The following is a 23,739-nucleotide window of genomic DNA, read 5'->3' on the forward strand; positions in this document are numbered from 1 at the left end:
GAGATTTTGATCGCGATCGAAAGTAGGCTTCAGGAGTATCACAAATGGCATTCTCCAGATGGATTAACTAAAGCTCAGACATGATAACAGTGGACTAAACCGTACTTAGGAGGGTTGAAGTGTAATTTTGATGGAGCATGGCATGAATGGTCGCATCGGGGAGGATATGGTGTGATTATATGTGATTGGGTGGGCATTTTTATCGCTGCAGTTTTCCGGGCCTTTTTGCCATGTTAATTCACCCCTACAAGCTGAGCTGCTTGTTGTTAGAAGAGCAGCAGAGCTACTAATGGAATTCCAAAGTGCTACTTCGAATTCGATTTTGGAGGGAGACTCAAGTGTTGTGCTTGCAGCCGTGAATCGTTTCAAGGATGATTGTTCATTATTGGGACCTATAATTAACGACATCAAAGGAGTTTTATGCAGCATGGAGGGAACATCATTGAACTTTGTGTATCGGGAAGCGAACAACGTAGCACGCAGGCTAGCTCATGCTGGTTTGGGTGTTTCTAGTGAAGATAGGTGGGTTAAATCTCCCCCAGTTTTTATTTTAAATGCTTTGTTAGAAGACAATCAAGTGTAACCGTTTACGTTACGGTGATGATAGCTATTTGTGCGGGACACTCTTTTTTCCTTAGACTAGGTTGAAATTACCGACAAGGTTTTTATTGAGACCCATTTTAGCATCCTATCATCTCTTTGGACGCATTTTTCGTATTAATGAATATCGTACTTTCTTCAAAAAAAAAAAAAAAAAAAAAATTAAAATAAAGAGTCATTGCTACATATATGCTAGGACCATTTTTTTTACTTTTTGTAGAATCACGCTAAGAATTTACAAGGCAACATATTAGGTGCACCAAACAATTCCCCTCTTCAAGAAATTACTTTTACAAAATATGTGTGTGCTCTCCCAAAAACAGAACTTGAAATTAACTCTCAGAACCAGGTGGTCCTAACTGGGGATGAATTTCAAGTCCGCATTTCACAAGGTATGTTTGAGTTCGATTCTTGACGCTTGTGTATCACATGATGGTAGCCATGAAGAGGCTGAAATGCCTTCATAAGTCTTCCCAATCCCCCAAAAAGGGTGGACTTCATGACGAAGCCAGCATTTGGTCCCTTTATTTTTTTTATTTAACACTGAGAACCTAAAATAAAAAATCACAAGGTCTAGTGGTATTCCTCTTCACCTGTAACTGAGAGGTCTTAGGTTCTATTCTTCCCAAATGCGAACTTACACCATATTATTGCTAGTCCGTTATGAGGTTAAGCCCGTCCTTTTGTAAATAATATCGTATGTGAAAATAAAAAAAGAGAGGAAATTGTAGTAATGATCCCTTAACTAAAAATCCATTACCATTGGTCATTCAACTCATCAAAATATGTAGCTATGATATTTTTTGACAACTTCATCAGAATTTTGTCAAAATAAGTTAGGTTGGAAGGATCCTTTCTACAATTGGAGTCTCTCAACTCATCAAAACGTGTAGCTATGATCATTTTCGTCTACTTCGTTAGAATTTTGTTAAAATGAATTATATTGGAATAACCATTGCTACAATTGAGTTAAAGTTTGAGGGGTCATTACTCCAATTGAATTAAAGTTGAGGGACCAATGGTAATTGATTTTTAGTTGAGGGACCATAGCTGCATGTTTTGATGAGTTGATGGACTACTGGTATTGAATTTTTTGAGGGGCCATTACTCTAATTGAGTAAAAATTAAGGGATCATTGTTACAATTTACTTAAAAAATAATCTAAAATCACAAATTTTTTGCCCAAAATAAACTGAAAAAAATTTCATTTGGGGGAAAATAAAAAATTTGCTGAATTCAACGGTTGAGACAATTGTATAAGATAAAGAAGGGATCAATGGCGAGTTGAAGAGTTCGGACCGAAGTGCACAGCCACACCAGCAGACAAAGGCTACTGAAAACCCTACAAAACCCTCTCACTGGTGTGTATACTGAATGGCGGCTGCTACTTCTCTGAAATCTGCGGCTGGGTTTCTCCAACTGAAGAAACCACAAAATCCTTTGCTTTTTAGCTCTCCCAATCAAGTATCCACCATTTCGACCAAGAAGTTTGCTCCAATGGCGGCTCTTATTGCCACCCCAGTCGTCAGCCTCTCTCAGACTTTCATAAATTTGAAGGATCAGGGAAAGGTAAGCAATTTTTGGGCATCTGGGGTTAGGAGATTTCGATTGCATTGTTGAAAAGTTTCGTCGTTTGGTGTGCTTGTTATGCTTGGTTGTTCTTTCATTTGAATCCATGTTGAAAAAGAACATGCCGATTTTCGTGGCTTTCTATGCACAATGAAAGCTGGGTTTTGAAATTTTCATCATCTGGTGTGCCCTTTTCTGCAGTTTTGTTCTTTCATTTGAATCCCTGTTGATAAATTTGCAGAACCCACCAAATCTCATGGCTTTGTTTGCCCAATGAAATCTGGGTTTACAAAGTTTCATGATTCGGTGTGCTTGTTCTGCATGTTTTGTTCTTTCATTTGAATCCCCGTTGAAAAACTGGCAAAACCCACCAAATTCACGGTTTTCTATGCCCAATGAAGGCTGCCAAATTCTTTGTAACTCTTAGTCGGGTCTTAATCACCTGCCAAAGTGCACCTTTTTCTTACCTCTCTTGGTGCTCTTGGCATTGCCATGTTCTTAATTATTCAATTTCCCCTTCATATGATGGCCGCATTTCCAATTAGGGTCGGGGAAGAGATGCTGACTGATGAGACGTTGCTTGGTTCTTGTTCTTGAGAACGTTTTGGCCTTGACCAAAATATTCTGCATGTTACTAGTATTGACAAAGTTGTTATTGACATTCCTTTATATTAATCAGTCACAAGTTATGTTTGTGGTTATTTGTTCTGCATGCTTCAGACTGGATAGACATTGGAAAGTTGGTTTTCTCAACTAAATTTCATCTTAGGACTAGTACTGGGAGTTGTGGCTGATTTCAGATGAAATGAGTTACTCTGTCAAAATTTGTTGTACTAATGATTGCCTTCCTTTGAAGGTTGCATTTATCCCTTACATCACTGCTGGTGATCCTGACCTTTCAATCACGGCAGAAGCATTGAAGGTGCTTGATTCTTGTGGATCGGACATAATCGAATTAGGCGTGCCATATTCTGATCCATTAGCAGATGGTCCAGTTATACAGGTTTGATATGTTTTTCGCTTGTATTGTATACTTAGGCATGTTCTTTTTACAATTTATGTTCAATAGGTTCCTGTTTTGTATCCTCCACTTACTAGTGTGGTATTATTTCTTAGGCTGCAGCCACCAGTTCCTTGGCAAGAGGGACCAATCTCAATGCAATTATTTCAATGTTGAAGGAGGTATATTTATGTGCAATGTTAAAACAACTTGATATTTTGTTGATTTTGTATCTCAAAAAAGTACGTTAGATTTTTTACTGTAACTAAGACTACCAACGAAACATGGATTGCTGAAACCCATGAAATATGCTGATTATAAGCATCCAAGTAATTCTCATATTACCATACCATGTATCTCTATGTGGGATGTAGGAATAAGAATTCATATCAAAACAATAGCAGATTCTCCCATGACATTTCTTACTTAATGAATCTACGAATGATATACATACAGACATCTTGAAGTTGTTGCTAGAGGGGGTATAACAAATTTGTGTACGGTTCTTGTTTCACGTTGTCACCTGTCTCTTTCTCCATCAAACTAATCTTATTATATTAATATTGTTGAATGGACAGGTGATTCCCCAATTGTCTTGCCCAATTGCTCTGTTTACATACTATAACCCAATTTTGAAGCGTGGGATTCCTGAGTTCATGTCCACCATCAAAGACGTTGGTGTACATGGTAATGTATAAGCACTTGCTCTATAATGTATCTGAATATCATAATTAGTTCTGTTTATCCTTTGTCAACTTGATTTAGTCTTAAAATAGTCTATATATCTTATAGGAATATGACTAGAATCCTATTTCATTTTGGCTTGTAGGGCTTGTGGTTCCGGATGTTCCATTGGAGGAAACAGAAATTTTAAGAAAGGAAGCTGCGAAAAATAATATTGAATTGGTTTGTTTCTTAGTTTTTATCCCTGCACTATTTTTGGATTTTGTAAATAAGTTCAAATTATTTATTCATACGTTTGGATGTAATTGTAATACTTCCGATCTGCTTGTATGATTTACAGGTATTACTAACAACACCCACTACTCCAATTGATCGAATGAAGGCCATTGCCGAAGCTTCAGAAGGATTTCTGTACCTGGTAAGAATAGCATGTATTCTTGGTACTTTATATTCTATATAGGTTTAAGAATCTTTTGAGTTATGCCCAATTTTCCAGAATTATCATTCAGCTTAGAAAATGAAGCTATTGGATACATGCTATACTGGTGTCATGAGAGTGGATGCTAAATGTGGCTTTTGTTAAAGAACTTTATTTTTCGGAGAGATAATCTATTGAGTTTAATATTTTGGTTGTATTTTTCATCGTCTGCTCCAATGGCAGTTGGTTTAATATATACATCTTACACACACGCATGCAATAAACAAATGCATGCAATAAACAAATGTTGTAAAGGTGGCGTGCTTGCTGCCCATGCTGCAACACATCTGAGCTTGGTGAGCTGAAACCATGTGGTAGCTGACAAGGAATATTGTACTGCATGCGCAGTATTCCTTTTGTCTAGGTTAGTGGGCATGTTCTCTCAACTAGCTGACAAGAAATATTGTACTGCATGCGCAGTATTCCTTCTGTCCAGCTTAGTGGGCATGTTATCTCAACACTCCCCCTCAAGTTTGGAATGAATGTTGATTATTCCTAACTTGCAAAGCAAAGTCGTAAATTGGTATAAGCTCAGTGGCTTTGTGAAGATGTCGGCTGGTTGTTTCATGGTTGAGATGTGAGATGTCTCGATCATTCCACTTTGAACCCTTTCTCGTACAAGATGGCAGTCAATTTCTATGTGTTTGGTTCTTTCGTGAAAGACCGGATTCGAAGCGATGTGAAGTGCCGCTTGATTATCACAATATAACTTGACTGGACGTTTATGTTTGATACCCAAGTCTTGTAGAACAGATTTCAACCAAGTGACTTCACAACAAGTTGCTGCCATTGAACGATACTCCGCCTCTGCACTAGAACGTGACACAGTATTTTGTTTCTTGCTTTTCCAGGAGATCAAGGATTCTCCAAGAAATACACAGTATCCGGTGGTAGAACGTCGTGTGTCTCGACATCTGGCCCAATCCGCATCACAAAAAGCATTCAATTGAATTAGACTTCTTGCAGAAAGAAAAATACCTTGCCCTGGTGTGTGCTTAACGTATCGTAAGACTCGCTGGGCTGCCTCCAAGTGTGGAGTTCGAGGCTTCTCCATAAATTGACTAAGAATATGGACAGCATACACCAAATCAGGGCGCGTGATTGTCAGGTAGATTAGTCTCCCAACAAGTCGTCGATAAGAGGAAGGATCAGTAATCCATTGTCCTTCGTCCTTTCTGAGTGATAGATTTTGCTCCATAGGAGAGGTGGCTGGTTTTGCGCCAAGATGACTTGCATCCTCAAGTATTTCAAGGGCATATTTTCGTTGTGAGAGGGTGATCCCCTTGCTAGAGCGAGCAATTTCAATGCCCAAGAAATATCTTAATTGGCCAAGGTCTTTCAACTTGAATTGCTTCATAAGAAAAGACTTGGTATCTTCGATTGCTTGTATGTTATTTCCTGCCAAGATAATATCATCAACATAGACAAGGAGGGCAGTGAATTTACCATCATGGTTTCGGACGAACAATGAATAATCTGCCTTGGATTGTTGATAACCGGCCTTTCTAAGAGCACAAGAGAGTTTGATAAACCATTGACGAGAGGCTTGCTTAAGCCCATACAAAGATTTATGAAGTTTACCTCCCTCTTTCGTCCGAAACCAGGAGGCAAGGACATGTAGACATCTTCTTCAAGATCACCATGGAGGAAAGCGTTATTAACATCAAGCTGGTGGAGGTGCCATTGTTGGACCGAGGCAACAGCAAGGAGTAGACGAATTGTAGTCAATTTTGCAACCGGAGCAAAAGTTTCTTGATAGTCTAAGCCTTCAATTTGGCTATAACCTTTGGCAACCAAGCGTGCTTTATATCTTTCAATGGATCCATCGGATCGAAATTTGATTTTGTAAACCCATTTACATCCAACCGGCTTCTTGCCAGGGGGCAATGGTTGCAGAGACCATGTCCTATTCGCAGCAAGGGCTGCCAGTTCTTCTTCCATAGCGAAACGCCAGTGAGGGTTGCGTATAGCCTGGGAGAATGAGCTGGGTTCTATGGCAGCTGAAATGGAAGTGGTGAAAGCACGATGTCGAGCAGATAAACGATCGTATGTGAGGACATTAGACAAAGGGTAAGGAGTACCTGGTACTTTGGTCTGGTACTTTGGTCAACGCCGAGTGAGATGAAGGGACGGACCGAGAAGGGAGGTTGATGTCGATGTGATATTGTTGAAGATAACCAGGTGCATGAGTGGGTCGTTTAAGACGAGGTGGTGAGGTGGAAAGAAAAGGAGATGAAACCGAAACAGGACTCACCGGCGAAGAAGAGGATGGATCGACGGAATCCTGCTCCAGTAGAATGGATGGATGAATGATGGGATCATCATAGGCAGTATCTTGAGTATGTGGAAACACAATCTGCTTGCACTCCTTGATAAGAGTCAATCCAACTCCACATCTAATCATGTCGGTACCACCTCTACTATGAATAACTTGTCAGGTAGAGTCTTTTGTGCTTCTGCTCTCAATAAGGGAAGGGACTAGATTTTCGATACAGGCGCCACAGACCACATGGTCTGCTCACCAAGCTTAATGACCACAAGTGTTCCGGTATACAATCGACAAGTGCACTTACCCAATCATGCACTTGCTGATGTCACACATATTGGCATAGTTCATCTCTCGAATGATCTCACCCTTCACAACGTGCTTTGTGTTCCATCATTTAAACTGAATTTAATTTCTGTCAGCAAACTCACTAATACCTCATCTTGCTTTGTCATCTTCACTGATAAAATGTGTCTACTTCAGGGCCAACGATCGGGGAAGATGATTGGGACGGGAACTGAACGAGAAGGACTCTACTACCTTGATAATGTGATGAAAACCAGGTGCAATTCAGCGTCAATTGTTGCCTCTTCTTCTTCTCAGCTTTGGCATCAACGCCTTGGCCATCTTTCCAACAAGACCTTACGGCATCTCTCTACTTGCATTAAAAATTTGAATTTTTGTAGCATTGATGATTGTTTGATCTGTCCATTAGCCAAACAAACACGTGCTCCTTTTCCTTTGAGTTCTATCACCACAAAAGCTCCTTTTGAGTTAATTCATGTTGACATTTGGGGAGGTTACCATGTTCCCACTATCACAGGGGCACAATATTTCTTAACTATTGTGGATGATTTCTCAAGATGCACATGGGTTTATTTAATGAATCACAAATCAGATGCACGATCTTATCTCAGCACTTTCATCCACCTTGTCGAAACACAATTTTCCAGACGAGTCAAGGTTCTTCGTAGTGATAACGGTCCAGAATTTTCTATGACACATTTTTTTTCAGATAAGGGGATTCTCCATCAAACAAGTTGTGTCTCTACTCCCCAACAAAACGGGGTAGCAGAGTGCAAACACCGCCACTTACTCAATGTTGCTAGAGCCTTACTTTTTCAATCTCATCTTCCTAAGAAATTTTGGGGTGATGCAATCCTCACTGCCACTTATCTCATAAATCGGACTCCCACTCCTCTTCTTCAAAGCAAATCACCCTATGAAATACTTCACCACAAACAGCCAGCGTATGCACATTTGCGAGTGTTTGGTTGCTTATGTTTTTCTTCCACCCACCACCATCGTCCCACAAAATTTGATGCAAGAGCCACACGGTGTCTTTTTCTTGGGTATCCATATGGCACAAAGGGATATCGAGTTTACGACCTTCACACGGGTAAAATCTTTATCTCCCGTGATGTTATTTTCCATGAACATGTGTTCCCTTTTTCATCGAAGGAATACTGCGCATGCAGTACAATATTCCTTGTCAGCTAGTTGAGAGAACATGCCCACTAACCTGGACAGAAGGAATACTGCGCATGCAGTACAATATTCCTTGTCAGCTACCACATGGTTTCAGCTCACCAAGCTCAGATGTGTTGCAGCATGGGCAGCAAGCACGCCACCTTTACAACATTTGTTTATTGCATGCATTTGTTTATTGCATGCGTGTGTGTAAGATGTATATATTAAACCAACTGCCATTGGAGCAGACGGTGAAAAATACAACCAAAATATTAAACTCAATATGGTATCAGAGCCAGGTTAGTGGGCATGTTCTCTCAACATAATCTGCTATCAATAACAAGTTGGCAAGTTGTGTTCTCTTCAAAGACATTTTGTTTATGCAAATTCTTTGGTCTGTATCATGGGGTGAGTATGACATTGCTAATTGCAATTTATTGTTCGTTGTTTCGAGCTATAGGTGAGCTCGATCGGAGTTACTGGTGCCCGTGCATCTGTGAATGAACGAGTTCCTGCTCTTTTAAAGGAAATTAAAGAGGTTTGTCTTCTGAACCAGTTCTACGGTCTACCAATGTAGATTTTTATTTTTTTATTTTTTTGAATTAGGTTATATAATTAGGTGCTAGAATTGAACTGAATGTCTTTTAAAGTGTTTAGGCTTCAATACCAAATGGAGCTAGAAAACATTATTTAGTTGACATGATCCCACTTCAACTAACATGTTTGTCTTGCATAATCACGCTTACCTTTTATGCGACAGACAACAAAAAAGCCTGTTGCAGTTGGTTTCGGCATCTCAAAGCCCGAACACGCGAAACAGGTCAGTAGTTTAACCTAACTCATAATGCCTCACACCTACACCTACACCCTCAGTGGGCTACTTTACGCTCCCTGCTAACATCCTACCGTCCCCTTACCCTTTCTAGACTTCGGCCTGCTTCCAATCAAAAGAATATCAGAATGTCTATCGTTGCTAAACGTCTAACCTCAATCGAGATACTTTTTCGCGTGTGTTGTACAGGTAGCAGGGTGCGGAGCCGACGGCGTCATCGTCGGTAGTGCGATGGTGAAGCTGTTGGGCGAAGCGAAAACTCCCGAGGAAGGGTTGAAGGAACTAGCAACCTTCACCAAGTCTTTGAAATCTGCACTCCTCTGAAGACATTTTATGCGATTTTTCTTCTTATTGTTGCAAGTGCGTTACATTCGAAGCATGTAATCCCCGCATGATGTGAAAATCTTACCATTCTAGTTTCAAAAGTGCGTTGTAAAAAATACAAGATGGAAGCCCTTTTATCCTCTCAATTTAATTTCTCCAAAAAAAGGAGTTCTTAAAAAAAAAAAAAAAATCTTTTCAACTTTACATGGGACCCATCCATGTGGATCCCCACTTTCATGTTTCACATTTGTTCTTCATTTAAGTCTCTTGACTCGTGGGTTTCCTCCGATCAGCCTAAAATTGGCCCTTATCCTCTGCTGCACAGGCCACCACGTCAATTATTCAACACACGACACGTGACAAATACATACAAATTAAAGCCGGCCGTCAGAAAAAGTCCCCGTGCATAATTATTATGCTGTACCGTACATCACCAGAATATTCCTCCATTTTGTCCGAAGTCCGATATATAAACACACGAATGTTCGCTTTTCGTCGACGAAAACAACAAAAATCGGATATTTCGGACACGCACGCGCGCAGAGTATGCATTCTGTATTCACCGCGGACGACTCCTCCGATCCGTTTTGGGCGCTGTCGTCGCCGGCGGCGGAGATGAATCGGAGCGCGTCGGAGTGGGCCTTCGAGCAGTTCCTCGACGAGTTCTCCACGCCGGCCGCCACTCCTCGGCAATCGGTCGCCGAGCAATTTCCCGTCTCTTCCGCCGCTTCCTGTTCCGTCGCGTCTCAGTCGTCGACGTCGAAGCGCGACGATGTGGACGAAGAGGTAGTTGAGATCAAGAAGCCCGATCGTCATCGTCAACAGCCACCACCTCAGCAGCTCAATCATCCTCCGCCGCCGACGGTGTTGGATCCAGCTCCGAAGGCTCCGGTTAACTCGGACCAGTACCGCGAATTTCTTAAGAACCGGCTCGATCTGGCTTGCGCAGCAGTAGCTCTCTCTCGCGTATCTCTCTCTCACATCAATTTTTTTTTAATTTGATTTTTTTTTTTTTAATTTAAATTTTTTTTTTTTTTTCATTGATGAATGTGATTTCAGGCATCGTCTTTGACGCCTGTGGATTTGGGTAATCTAGCCGAGAATCAATCGCCCGTGTCGAAGCCTTCACAATTAGCCCCTACTCGATCGCTTGATAAAGGTTTGTCATTGGCTCATTGCTTGCTTAGGTGCTTAATATGCAATGATTTAGTTGTTTAATTTCGTAATTTGGGAATTTTTTCATAGCATTTCTCTGAGATATGTAAATGATTCTTATATTTGTGTCTAACATTCGAAAACCCATTTGATTTGAGCTATTGCTAGATTCTGGTAATGGTTTGCCAGTGACACAAAATGAAGCTGACGCTAGCCCGCTTGGCGTTTCGGCTTTACCTGCTGCTCAGAGGAGAACTCCGGTGCTGAGTAAGCAAACAACAAGTGGATCATCGAAAGAGGACTCGGATGATGATGATCTCGAAGGAGACATTGAGATTAATGAGAACATGGATCCTTCTGATGTGAAACGTGCTAGGAGGTAACCCATTTCTTTGCTTGTGTTCATTTTGCTTGCCTACTTTTTGAACTAATTAGGCAGTTTAATTTGATATCTTGGTGTAATGTTTTGGTTATTTCATCGGTCTCCAAGTAATAGTAGGTGTTTAGGCTTAATTGACACGAGTTATGATTTTTCTACAACAATTGCTATATGAAGGGCATCGACACATTGATTGCCTTCTTGATGGATGATTTGTTATTATGGGTTCTGTGTGCAAGGATGAGTAGTTGCTATTTGGCTTAATTAACCTGAATTATAGTATCTCCACAATAATCGATATGCGAAGGGCATCAACACATTGATTGCCTTCGTGATGGATGATGGTTAGTATGAGCCCCTGTATGCACGAAAGATGAGTAGAAAGTTTAAAACTTTAGTTTGTCCAAACAGAAGTTCGTTTTTTTTATTTTAGTAGAGAATTTAGAGCAAGTGCCTACCTGCTTTGGAATCAGTGATTCTTGAAGCAAAATGATCTGATTTGGAAGGAGGGAAATGTTTCCTGTCTACTGAACTTTCACCTGATGAATTTGTTTGACAACGGGTTACCATATTGCTAAATCCAAAAACTTTGCCCTTTATCCATTGACATGTTAATGGTGCTCAGGATGCTGTCCAATCGAGAGTCAGCTAGACGCTCAAGGAGGAGAAAACAAGCCCAAATGAGTGAACTTGAGACACAGGTGGTGCTCCTTGTTTCAAATTATGAATTAGCAATAACAACCATCATCTTTTCTTGATATATCCCATAATCGTTTTTTGTACGTAGACACCATTATGAAGTTATATGTTTGCTTTCATTCAGGTTGGTCAGCTAAGAGTTGAACACTCTGGGCTGTTAAAACGTCTCACTGATGTGAACCAAAAATATGATAATGCCGCTGTTGACAACAGAATATTAAGGGCTGATATTGAGACGTTAAGAGCAAAGGTTAACAGCTAAGACATTCTGCGTTTTCAGATTTTGTTTTCGTTTGCATGTTTTTTTCTTTAAATACCCTGTATACTGTTAATTCAGTTTTCTTATTGATTCAAGGTGATATGTATTTGAAAAAACAAAATCAGGTGAAAATGGCAGAAGAATCTGTGAAGAGAGTGACGGGGACCAACCCGCTACTTCTAGCCATGTCAAATGTAGCTAACGCGGGCATGCCATCAGTGAACAACCCAATGAATGCATCTACAAATGCTGCTGTGCCAATGCAACCGAACTCCAACCACCTCTTTCACCCGGGAGTTCCTAGTATGACCACTACTCTGCATCACCAGAGATTGGACACTGGCTTTCACGCGAACCCCCCAATCTCTCTGGTTAGGAACCGACAGAGTAATGTTGGCCAACCAGTTGTCGCTGGAAGCAACATGACTCAAAACTCTTCAATTCCGCACACAGGCAACATAGATCACATGTCGCAGCAGCAGCCGCAGCCACGGCCAGGAGTGGGTGAAGCATTGCCGGGATGGGACCCTCAGCACCCTCACGCCGTCCCAAAGAATAAGTAGAACTGAATGTGGGGGCCTTCCTAATTTGCAGGACAGAGGGATAAACGGCTGATTGAATATGTATTTATTAGTGGGATTTATACTTTGGCCCTTTGTTTTCGTACAGTTTAAATTTCGATTCCGTAAGTGTTCATGTTTTAAAATTTGCCGTAAATAATCTTTTTCTTGTCAAACTTTGTGTGCCACGGCCCACGACCATGTTTCAGTTAGACGAGAATTACCACCGCAAAAGACTTGTTGGTGAAGTAATTAAGAACATTTCGATTGCTCCTCCCACCAATACTTGAGTGTATCAACAAACGTTCAATCTACAACACATTGTCTTCTATTCCTATGAAAATTTTGCAACAATCGGGGCAGTAAAGTAAAAACCAACATGAAACATAACGGCATGGGCTTACATTTAAAAATAAAATAAAATTCACTACTGGATTTTGGCACCACCACCTTGGAGACCTACCTGAACTTTACTTTGAAAATGGGCTTCCAGCCTGAAAGGAGTAGATTGAAATCAGAAACAAGCATAGAAAAGAACGAAAATAGGGAGGGACATGGACGCACTGCCATACCTTGTTGCGCATTTGTAGTAAATGGTGTCCGGGGAGTTGTAGGTGCGTGCATTTGCAAACATCCTCTTGGCATCTGCAACAAACATCTCGAATGTTACATAATACTGCTCCGACTCTACCCTCTTTGACATCGTCCTCAGATCTGCATCATATTAAATATCCGTTAAAAGCTTCGAATATTTGATACGATATGCACAATTACAAACATCTATCTCAACTTTGTGCCGACTTTTGAAGTACATTTAAGAAGTCTTGGCAATTTCACTACTCAGGATGTCAACGACAATGTGCAGATTATGACCAAGCTATTATCGAAACTAGATTTTTCAGAAATCAAATCTTCAAAGTATGGTTTCCATGAAGGCACATGGAGCAAGTTCAGACACAATGCAACTACATAGTGCAGAAGACATTTAAACCATGTTCTTTGCGGGTCTCTGAAATTAATTAAAGAAATTGTCCTTCTTACCCATTGGATCTTTTATGATGTCATAATAATCAGGAACATCACGTGCGTCGACTGGTTCCTTGAAAGGCCAGGCATCAGCATGTTCATGCATACTCTGCGCATATGAAAATTTCTATGGTAAGAAGGCATTTGATACTGACAGCAGGACATAGGGTTAAAAATATTAAAGTCGACTATATAAATTAAAGTTAAAATAAATTAGAATATTCATATGCGTCTTCTATCCATACCGACAAAAATGGTCAATACACCTCAAATGGCAGCCTGCCATACATTGTATTTTGCGTATTGCATACAATGATACAAACTCATATTGCTTCCGCCCCCTGGAAAGGCACTTTGCTTTAAGAGACTTGGATGGTATTCTATTGCAAGTGCAGAACCGAAGCATATATTTTCTATGTAGTCCTTCATGCTTTGTGGAGTTTCCATATATTTAAATTGAATATAAGGAAACATCCGATTCATTTCTCAAATTAAAAGGCATGCAAGTGAAAAATGCATAGCAACATATGATAGGATCAAACTATTGTAAAAAGAAAAAGACAAGCTCACTATTCTCCATGATAAAAAACTAAAGGCAACTGGAAAAGAAGAGCGAAGAGATTAACCTTTAGAAGTGATCGCATGAATGCAGTCAAATTCTTCCTGGCACTGTCTGTGGAACTACTCAAAGTTCCAAAGCGTGAATGTCCCCATTGATCCGGGGTCCACCCAGCCTCCCCTATTACCAAAATGTTCCATAAAATTCAGATTACCCATTCAACTTCACCAACAGAACTTAAACACAAGGTGAGGTTAGCATGAAGTTACAGCTTTCTTTATGACTGATCACAAGTCGCAGCTTGAATGACTGATTAAGGAAATAAAAAAACTAGTTAAGCAAAGTTATAGAACTTACTCAAGCCACGGATTTCCTCGGCCTTGATAATTTTTTTAGGTATACCAGCTTCTTTCTGGATAAATAAATACGTGGTCAGAACTAAGTTGTAGACATTGAAATACTGATTGATCATAACAGTTAATGAACAACGAAAGGAACCACTGTGATACCATATTCTGACAGGCTATGTTGAATACTAAAAAATTTAAAGAAACCACTGGAAACAAATGGCATAATCTTCAAAATCTAGGATACTGTTATGTTACCTTTTGAAACTCCATGCCAGGATAAACAATGTGGCAGTTTGAAAGCTCTCTTATCTTTTCATCTATCGCCTACCATAAAACCAAAACAAGAAGACAGTTTAGATTGTAGTAAATACACGTTGGTTCAATACTCTATACATGATTTATTGATTTGGCATCTATCAAGACATATTTTTACATGGGAACCAATTTAAACTTTAATATGAAAATCTAAAATCTATTGAACCGACTCTTACCTGCCTCTGACGACGAATCATAGTGGATAAGTCGGTGTATGGAAGCTTTGGGTCAATTCTGCATTCCATTAGGATTCCTCCATCGTAATCTTTTATATAGCTGCAGATAACAATAAAACGTTGAGCAAATTTCAAAACTGAATTTCTTTTTTCGCATTAAGTAAGAACATAATCTGGCAGTGCATCATATACTGGTAAGGGCCACCATCTCACAAGTTCATTTGTTTGTTTTATCTTTCCCCTTGTTTTGGTAGTGATTTTAGTCTCAAGGGTAAGAACTTGAAGCATACAAAGGACCTAAGAAACCTAGATCTGAAAAACAAAATTGACAGTCTTTGAACAACAAGAGTTGTGTGCAAAACATACCCATGCCATCGGTCTTTCTCCAAGTGAATCTCTTTTGTGAAACCCTACAAGTAAATACGCCTTAGTGCAGTTCCTTTACCAGATCCACTCCATAACTCAGGAGCACAAAAAAGAAAAAACATTTGAAGAAGTGTTGAAAAGAATGTCAAAAACTGGCACTATTAGTTTATACAGAAAGAATCAGTAGAAAACCTAAAAGGTGATTACACAAGCAATGGAGAACAATACCTGTTTAATAAAGTAGCCAACAGCATTATTGTCAGCATAAGTCAGGAAATGGGTTAGGCCGTCCTCGTCCCGTGCATGCTGTTTTAAGTGATTCATCAGTCTAGTACCATAACCTTTAACTTGTTCATCAGCTGTGATTGCACAAAAGGCTATCTCTCCAAACCTTTGACTGAATTAGAGGAAAAGGGTGTTGGTAACAGGGTAAATAAAGTATGTCATAGATGAAGCCTCAACTATGTACTGAAGAATGTGAAAAAAAAAAATGCCAACACATGAATATACAGATGATAAAATACAAATTTAACCTGATATATGGTCGATATGTTATGCCACCGACAACATGATTACGCCTGATAACCATAACTGATTTATGACTTCTGCCATTTCAGAAACCATAAAAGAAATTAGATTCAATCAGATGCGTGACAAAGGGTTATGTTTCACATCCCATATGATATAAACCACGGTACCCGAATCACTTATTCCATGTGCTTGAAAGATGAGCTAATAGTATTACCTATCCATAACAAGTCGGACAATGTACTCCTTTGGCATGTTTGGTAGTTGCCTGGCAAATATGTTCTTCAATCCTACCAACCTGAGAAAAAACAAAAACAGCAGTCTAAATCAAGCTCCATACCCGCATTGTTAAACAATTTCATAACAAACTGTTTAAGCGGAATCGGTTTCATTTTTTCTTTTTCTTTTTGTATTTCATTCAGCATTGTGGCGTTCTAGAATTCATATAGCCGACCCCACTTAGTGGGATAAAGCTTTGTTGTTGTTTCGTTCAGCATTGTTAAAACATGAAAGATCAGAAATGAAAGTTCCATCAGAGACATATACCAAATCATATGCTGATCAATACCATCATTCGAAAGGCACACAAACTTGAGCCTCCCTGCTTCCTCCTAAAACATCAAATTCGAAAACACAATTTTGATTCCAAATTCAATTTTATTTCGTACGAATTCACATTCCTCAATTTCATAAAATAAAAAGTAATTATAAAAAAATTAATTCAGAGAAGCTTACCTCTCTCTTCAAACTCTCTTCTCTAGCACTGTAAGCTCCACTGGTCTGTATATTCTCAGTGAAGATCTTAGAAGCGTCCTCCTTCACCACGATCCCCGGAACCGGCCCTGCGGCCGCGGTGGTCCCCGAGGCACCGGCTCCGGCGGGGGCGCCGCCTTCTTTCGCGCCATCCGAAGGCTCATTCTTGACCGTCGCGTTCTCAATTTTGAGTTTAGAGTTGCGCGCCACAGCAGAACCCCCGCTGTTATCGAGGCGCGCAGCCGTGAAGTTTCGCATGGAGGAGTCGTTGTCGAAGTCCTCCTCATCGTCGTCGACCAGAGCGTCGGACTCATCGTCCGAGTCGGAATCGGCGCCGCCGCCGCGAGCAGAAATGCTCTCGAGGTCGTCGTTGGACGTCAACGCGCCGTCGCGAGTGTCGGCCGAGAAGGAAGAGGGAGGGAACGGCGGCGCGTGATCCTCGGACGCGAGCTTGCGCTTGTGGATCGATGAGGTGGCGGAGGCCGAGGCCGAGTGCGACGGGGACGGGGTCTGCGAGCTCCGCGAACGGTTCGACGCGGGGAGGTGCGAGGAGTGCGTGTCCATTTGGATCGAGTCGGTGAGTTGACTCGGAACGAGTTAAGGGTTTTGGGGGGAAGAACTGGTGGGTTTACAATAGTTTGGGTTCGCACCAAAAATGTGGATGAGAAAGGCAATCCCGTGGCAATCTCCTGCTACCCAGAGACTGACTGCAACGGCGTCGTTGCACCGGATAAAGATTGAGCCCAAGCTGGACAAAGTTCGGGCCAGTGAACCCGAACAAGTTTGAGTTGAGGCGTTACCCAATATTAAAATTGGCCCGAACTTTCTTTTAAAAAAAAAACCTTTTATTTTATCCTCTTCTACCAATTAACACTAGTATACTACGGGTTATTAATATTTATTTTCATTTGTAAATAAGATGTATCATATTGCTGATGCTCTCTATTAATACTATAAATGTGAGTGTCGTTATTCTTTCTTGATAATCTTTGTTCGATATACTAGATTCAAATGAAGGCTATTTTAATCAAATAAAAGTAATAGTAGATGAGATACATGTTGAGAGAGGGTTGTAAATGGTGATATCCTAAGAGAACTACTAAAGCCAACTTCTCAAAAACAATTTAGGTTTGCGATTAGATTGAACAAATAAAAAGATAATCTAAATCTAAATTAAAAAGAAAATGTGTAGGATAGGGGAAATGGGTGTGCAAAGATCAACCATTTTTGCAGGGGTTGAAAGCTCTTCTTATATTAAAAGTTGAATTTTCTTGGTTTGTAACTCCAAGCAAACACATTACCACTAATTTCAGGCACCCTTATACTACATTTAATTAAAGTCATCTCCAACCAACGGTTATAGACCACTTTTAACCCTAATTTGTGCAAAAGTTGTCTTCAGCCAAAGGCCAAAATAAATCCCCCAAAAAGAATCAAAGCTAAGATTAACCAAGGGCTATATAGAGCAAGCATTCAAACCTCTCGGTGGGCCCCAACATGTGAATGCCAAGTCAAGATGAAAAGATTTAGCCTTGCGTAAATGGAGATGAAGAATATTTAAGCCTATATAGTCTTAATTATTCTTTATTAAAATAAAAGGTTAAGTGCTAAAACATAGCTAAGGGCTAGGTTTAGCCTTATGTGACGTGACTGGAGATGACCTAACAATAAGATAGAAACCAACAGACTTTTAGTAGGAAAACAGTAATATGTGGTACTGGAAAATGTCTACCTAGTATAATCCGTTTATGTTTTATAGTATTGGTAGACGACATAATTGATAATTCCCTTTAAATGTAATACCATCCGTACATTTTCATGCATATGATACCACATAAACTAATTATACCACATGACAATACACTAGTACTAAACATCCAACGTGGAAAAGAAAAGTATTACCAGAAAAATTATAAGTTCAAATCCCCCATGTATAGAAGGGACCTTAAATATTAGCACTATTAAGTTTACAAAATAAAATGCCCAAATAAAACGAGCCCGAAAGCTCATGAGTCCTGACCAAGCCGAAATAAAGTACTGAAAATAAAATAGTTCTAAAAAAAAAACATGCAGCCCCTCACGACTTCATTTAAGCTTGAGTACCAAACAGAGCTTCCTATCAGACCACATCAGGCGACCAAGATATTCCCAACACCTGCGCATAAAAGAAGAACACAATTTTAATTACATGTGAAAACCAAGATTTCATTAATAAAAGAAAATTGAAATGACATATAGCTAGAAACTGTATATATAATTAGGAGAAATTAGGTTCTCATCCTTCCTTCTGCTATTCCATTGACTAAAATCCTATTCATTTTCAAATTTTTATCAAGATTTTTAGGTATTAATAACATCATTAATTATTTCAATAATAAAATATTTTTTAATTTCTAAATATATTCATTTAATGTTAAAAATGTTATAATTAGTATATTTATATTTGTGACTAAAATTTTTATCATATATTTTTAGTTTTAGTTTGTACCCATTTTTAATTTGTAATTCTTTTTTAATTTGTACCAATTTTCTTTTCAGTTTTAATTTGTACGCATATATTAATTTCTTTTTGTGCCTATATTTTTTTAAAGTTTATTTGTATTTGTACCCTTTTTTTTTTTTTTTACTTTTTATTTTGCTAAATATACCCATGCTAATTGTATGTACCCATTCATGTAAAACTTTTTAATCTTAAAATGTACTCATTCTTAAATATACCAAGTTGTTATATGTAAAATGTACAATTTTTTATATAAAATCTATTCAATTTTTTTCTAATCCATTTTTAAACTTATATGGGCGCTTTCTTTTTTCTTTGATTTTAAAATGTATCCATGTCAAGTTTAATCAAAGAAATTTACTAAGTCCCTGTTTGGCACACTATATAATGCATCGGATAGTACTAATAATACGGAGTACGGTGTTTGATGTCCGTTTGGATTAAATAGTCACCGGTTTAAATAATCTGGGCCCACCTTTTTTATATTGTCTCTACCCGCTTGCTTATATCGTCCAAATCCACGGTACAATTTAGTAGGGCTGAAATCTTTCGCTCTCTCCTTCTTCTCCAGATGCACTCTTGCTTTCTCGTCTGAATCCCAGGTTCATCTTCTCAAATTCTTCTTCTTTTGAATCCCAGTTCGTCTTTTTATTTTTCTTCTTCTTCCCAGGTTCTGCCCTTCCCTCTGTTCTTCACCGTTGGCCTAATCACCATTGACCCAAAATAGCAGCACTAATTCACTAATTGTGGGGTTGTATTTATTGCAATTTTATATGTTACAAAGCACCGCAGCAAAGAGGAGATAAAATAAAAAATAAAAAATTCACCAATCGTGTGCCGAACCGTTGGCCCTCCCCTTGTTCTTGTTTTTCCGATGAACGAGAATCGATGACAATGATTTTTCTAGTAGTTTGTGGATTTTGGTTTAGTTAATTTGTTTCTGGGCTACTTCTGCAACTAGGTCTTGCAAAGAAACATGGTGTATTTGCATAGAGGTTCTTGACTGAAATTGCAGTGAAGGAAAACTGAGTCTGTGGGTGTTAATTGTAGAGCTTTGGAGTCGGAAATCAGTTGAGGAAGAAGAAGGGGAACAGAAGGAGGGAGTTTGGGGGGTGCGGCAAAGAGATCTGGTGAACAAAAGAGATGATTTCAGTTTTTTTTTTAATTTTATTTTGAGTTTAATTTTATTTTAAGTTTGATTCTTCCTATCTGGTATAATACCAAACACAATATAACTAATATGGTTATTAGTTCGATACTGCACCAAACGCCCGACTAATTTAGTCAATACTATCCGGTGGTTATTAATCATATCCGACAGAAATAGTCAGTACAGTCCGAGCCGCCAAACGAGGCTTAATGTTATTAAGCCTAATATCTTTTTTTTTTTTTTTTTTTTTTTTTTTGTGATTTTGAGAATGTACCCATGTTTTGATATAATTAATTTTGATGAATGTACCCATGTGTATACACACACACACACACAATAGTATATTTATATTTTAATATTTTTAATCTCACAAATTATGGTTTATTTATTTACTTAAAATTTCATTTATATAAACAATTAAAATTTCTAATTTTTAATTTAAAAAATATAGTAACGTATATATAAATAAATTATCACACTAATTTCAGGAACATTAATAAAAAATTAAAAAACAATAAGATTTCAATTAAAGAATATTCATAATTAAGGACCGCATCAAAAGTCTCCCAAAACTTGATCTTTCTCAACCCATCTAACGCAGTAGGTTCATCCTCTCCCACCCCTGAAGAAATCATGCACCACTTTGATGATTTGATTTTAGAGTAATGTTATTCAAACCATGTTATTTGATGTAAACAGTCATATCATTTGAATTAATCAGATTTTTAAATTTAGTTCATTATTTAATAAACTAATAATTAAGAAAAACTAGTTAATTAAATTATGATTGTGGTATACGAGAAGTCTTTCTCTTTCTTTTTCTTAAGTTTTGCAAACTTTTAAAATAATATGACTATTTACATCATATGCCACCTAAGATAGTATAGAAATATGATATAAAAATATAGTATGTATAACATTACTCTTGATTTTAATCAATTTGTGCTCACAAATTTCTCATATCCAATTCTTCTAAGCCTATCCTTTTTCTATGCTGACTTTAATCAATTTGCGAACTCGGTGGAGGGGCTGGAGCCAAAGAAACCTTCTACAAAAATCTCTGAATCGATGCCGAATTTCCAAAGTTTATCGAGATCCAAGCCGTTGGTTTTAAGGAGGGTGATGGATTCTGGGACATGGGGGTCGGCTTCCTCGTCAAAACCCCGGAAGTCGAACTCCCAGGTGCCGCTGACGCCGCCGCCTTCGTCGAATAGGGTGATACCGCGGTGGAATCGGGGACTGAAATGGGGAGGAAGTCGATCTCGCTTGACTTCACCTACGAAATAGGGACGAAATGCCTGAGAAAAACTCGATGCTTTTCGAGGAAATGCCTGAGAAAAACTTCTGAGTTCTCTCTCTCTCCCTTGAGGGATGAGACTCTCTTGGGGTTTTTCACTAAGGATTGCTGGGTATTTTTTTCAAGTTTTTGTTTTTGCTGTTTTATCTTGGGCCTTTGGATTCTGTACCCAAAACCCGTATATTTTCAGATCCAATTAGTCTCTCTCAAGTTTTTGAAATTGAAATAAAATAGTAGGTGATGTATGAAAGTGAAATTTTGTAAAGATGTTATATGAGATTGTAATAGATCTCAAATTTAAGGTGGTAAAGTGTAATTTACCTTTTAATTTTTGTATCCGACAGTTTTAAATTATTTATGGAAGGAAGGTCATTTATTGAGTTACATTATCATAACTTTGTTGGTAAAGTGTAATTTATCCTTTAATTTTTATCAAATTACTGAAAGGCCACTCCAGTCCCAATCCTTGAGAATTCTGAAAGCTTCAAAGCCAAAAGAAAACTTTGAACTTTGGGATTCTGAAGTGTCCAACACTGACACAACTCTTGGGACGCTAGTGGCCTAAAAAACCAGGCTCAGAACAGACTCTCTCAACCAAAGCTGGCAGCCCATCTAAAGCATCCGGAAGAACAAATACATGGAGAAACTCGGCGACTGGTTTGACTCCATATTTTAAGGAAGCTTCAAGACTTTGAAGTCGTCAAGGGCACTCACAAATTGGTTCTCATAGCTTCCCATGAAGGGTGCTTTGACTGATGATTTCCTACTTCCAATTGTATGTTTCTGATGGATCAAACTGGCCATCCCGATACTAAAGTCCTTTGAAGTATCATGCATCTCCGAATATGAGTCTGGTTGAGGAATCAATTGAGTTTGGGGGAAAAACCTATTTGATAAGGCCCTTAGTCTCATTTTCTGCCCCCACGAATCGACTTGGATTCTCGCTTCTTCAGCCTTGGTCTTAAATCGACTTGGTTTTGAAGTTGCTGAGATCTTGAAAACCATAAAAGCAAAGATAGCCCTACAAGTCCACAAGGTAAGATAGATCAGGTATATAGAAAAATGTGGGGATACACACACACACACATATATATGTAGCTCAAATCTACGGGAGAAATCAACATGCCTGAGGAATTAAGCTGACGAGAGAGAAGCACTCAAAGACTGAGACTCTCGGACAGCTGCTGCTAGAAAATCTGTTTGGCAAATGAGGGTGACATATTACATGCATATATAGCGCTAGAGGCTTCCTCTTCCAAGGGTTTAATTGGAATTTAACTCTTTCTCACCAACTCATCCGAAGACACCTGCACTAAAACGCTCATGCGAGTTAGAATAAGCTCTTTCATATCAGATCCATTTTGGATGCTAAGTGTCATTAGTAGTAGTAACCTAGTAGTTCATAACCATGTCATAAAGTCTATGACATGCACACATCTTGGACATGCAGGTTTTATTTTTATGTTTATCTTTTTTATACAACAATGTCTATACTAAGTGAATCAGTTCGCGTAATATACATGTATATGCATATACTGCTATTTCTTCACATAATTACTGGTCAATTTTTCTTTGCTTGTTACACATGTATTGTTACGTACTAGAAAACAAAAATAATTTTTGAATTTGAATTTTTTTGGGTTTATAACTCTAACGGTAAATTATTTCCCGCGAAATACTGGCACGCCCAAGCGTGTAGCCATTCTTTCCTCCTAAACTGTAATGGAAATAATACTTACAAGTGTACAATAGAATTTTAAGAGGTTATCTTTCTTGTATTACTTCTTTGAAATATATACATATACAATCCTTGTTCTATAAGGAAACAAATAATAAGGGGTATCGACAATATCCTACCTAAGAAAGGATTCCTAGTATTTACCCTATTTACATTCCTTTTTCTCCCTAAACATTGACTCACGTTTTACACTCCCCCTCATGCTGGTGCATAGATCTCACACATGCCCAACTTGACAAGTGAGTCATCAAACTTTCGACTACACACCGCATGAGTAAGAACATCTACAAGTTGCTCCTCCGATTTCACAAACGGTATAGACACAATCTTCTTCTCGAGCTTCTCTTTAATGAAATGTCGATCAACCTCCACACGTTTTGTCCTATCATGCTGCACCGGATTATCAGCTATACCTCTTGCTGACTTGTTATCACAATATAGTTTCATGGTCTCATTTGGCTTAAACCCAAGATCCCAAAGAAGTTTTCGAAGCCAGAATTTCACAAATGTTGTGGGCCATGCACCTATACTCAGCCTCAGCTGAAGACCGTGATACCACATTCTGTTTTTAACTTCGCCATGTAACCAAATTTCCTCATACGAAAGTAAAATACCCAAAAGTAGATCTTCTATCACTGACATTTCTTGCCCAATCAGCATTTGTGAACCCCTCAATCGTCAAATGCCCGTGCGTTCTATATAGAAC

At 38.8% G+C, this 23,739-nt stretch overlaps 3 protein-coding genes across 6 annotated transcripts; 2 read left to right on the plus strand and 1 right to left on the minus strand.

Annotated features, from left to right (window-relative positions):
- The first annotated feature begins 1,790 nt into the window (after positions 1–1,790).
- On the plus strand, positions 1,791–9,369 carry LOC137730129 (tryptophan synthase alpha chain). Its single transcript, XM_088677393.1, has 9 exons — positions 1,791–2,169; positions 3,026–3,172; positions 3,286–3,351; positions 3,748–3,856; positions 3,999–4,075; positions 4,194–4,271; positions 8,528–8,605; positions 8,828–8,887; positions 9,089–9,369. Exons 1-9 carry the CDS (start codon positions 1,975–1,977, stop codon positions 9,221–9,223), a joined length of 945 nt encoding a protein of 314 aa, XP_088533519.1. The 5' UTR covers positions 1,791–1,974; the 3' UTR covers positions 9,224–9,369.
- Position 9,370: 1 nt separating this feature from the next.
- LOC137730130 (light-inducible protein CPRF2) lies at positions 9,371–12,451 on the plus strand. 2 transcript variants are annotated; one of them, XM_068469192.2, is made up of 6 exons: positions 9,371–10,189; positions 10,283–10,382; positions 10,547–10,757; positions 11,383–11,458; positions 11,581–11,706; positions 11,841–12,451. In XM_068469192.2, the coding sequence occupies exons 1-6, from the start codon at positions 9,770–9,772 to the stop codon at positions 12,276–12,278; spliced, it is 1,371 nt and encodes a 456-aa protein (XP_068325293.2). In that variant the 5' UTR covers positions 9,371–9,769; the 3' UTR covers positions 12,279–12,451. The 2 variants fall into 2 exon arrangements, with proteins under 2 accessions (XP_068325293.2, XP_068325294.2); XM_068469193.2 differs by having other exon boundaries at positions 9,631–10,174.
- A 70-nt stretch (positions 12,452–12,521) lies between these two features.
- Positions 12,522–17,150, minus strand: HAG1 (histone acetyltransferase of the GNAT family 1). 3 transcript variants are annotated; one of them, XM_068469194.2, is made up of 13 exons: positions 16,331–17,150; positions 16,142–16,206; positions 15,813–15,893; positions 15,601–15,672; positions 15,296–15,464; positions 15,068–15,111; positions 14,702–14,801; positions 14,466–14,534; positions 14,218–14,272; positions 13,928–14,040; positions 13,317–13,410; positions 12,848–12,989; positions 12,522–12,769 (listed from the first exon to the last, which is right to left on the minus strand). In XM_068469194.2, the coding sequence occupies exons 1-13, from the start codon at positions 16,910–16,912 to the stop codon at positions 12,703–12,705; spliced, it is 1,653 nt and encodes a 550-aa protein (XP_068325295.2). In that variant the 5' UTR covers positions 16,913–17,150; the 3' UTR covers positions 12,522–12,702. The 3 variants fall into 3 exon arrangements, with proteins under 3 accessions (XP_068325295.2, XP_088533517.1, XP_088533518.1); XM_088677391.1 differs by lacking the exon at positions 14,218–14,272 and adding an exon at positions 14,130–14,169 and having other exon boundaries at positions 16,331–17,053; XM_088677392.1 differs by having other exon boundaries at positions 12,848–12,920; positions 16,331–17,053.
- Positions 17,151–23,739: the final 6,589 nt, after the last annotated feature.

Source organism: Pyrus communis, chromosome 10 (genome assembly GCF_041283825.1).
Source record: "Pyrus communis isolate YQ-2024b chromosome 10, ASM4128382v1, whole genome shotgun sequence".
In the NCBI taxonomy this organism is placed as follows: Eukaryota; Viridiplantae; Streptophyta; class Magnoliopsida; order Rosales; family Rosaceae; genus Pyrus; species Pyrus communis.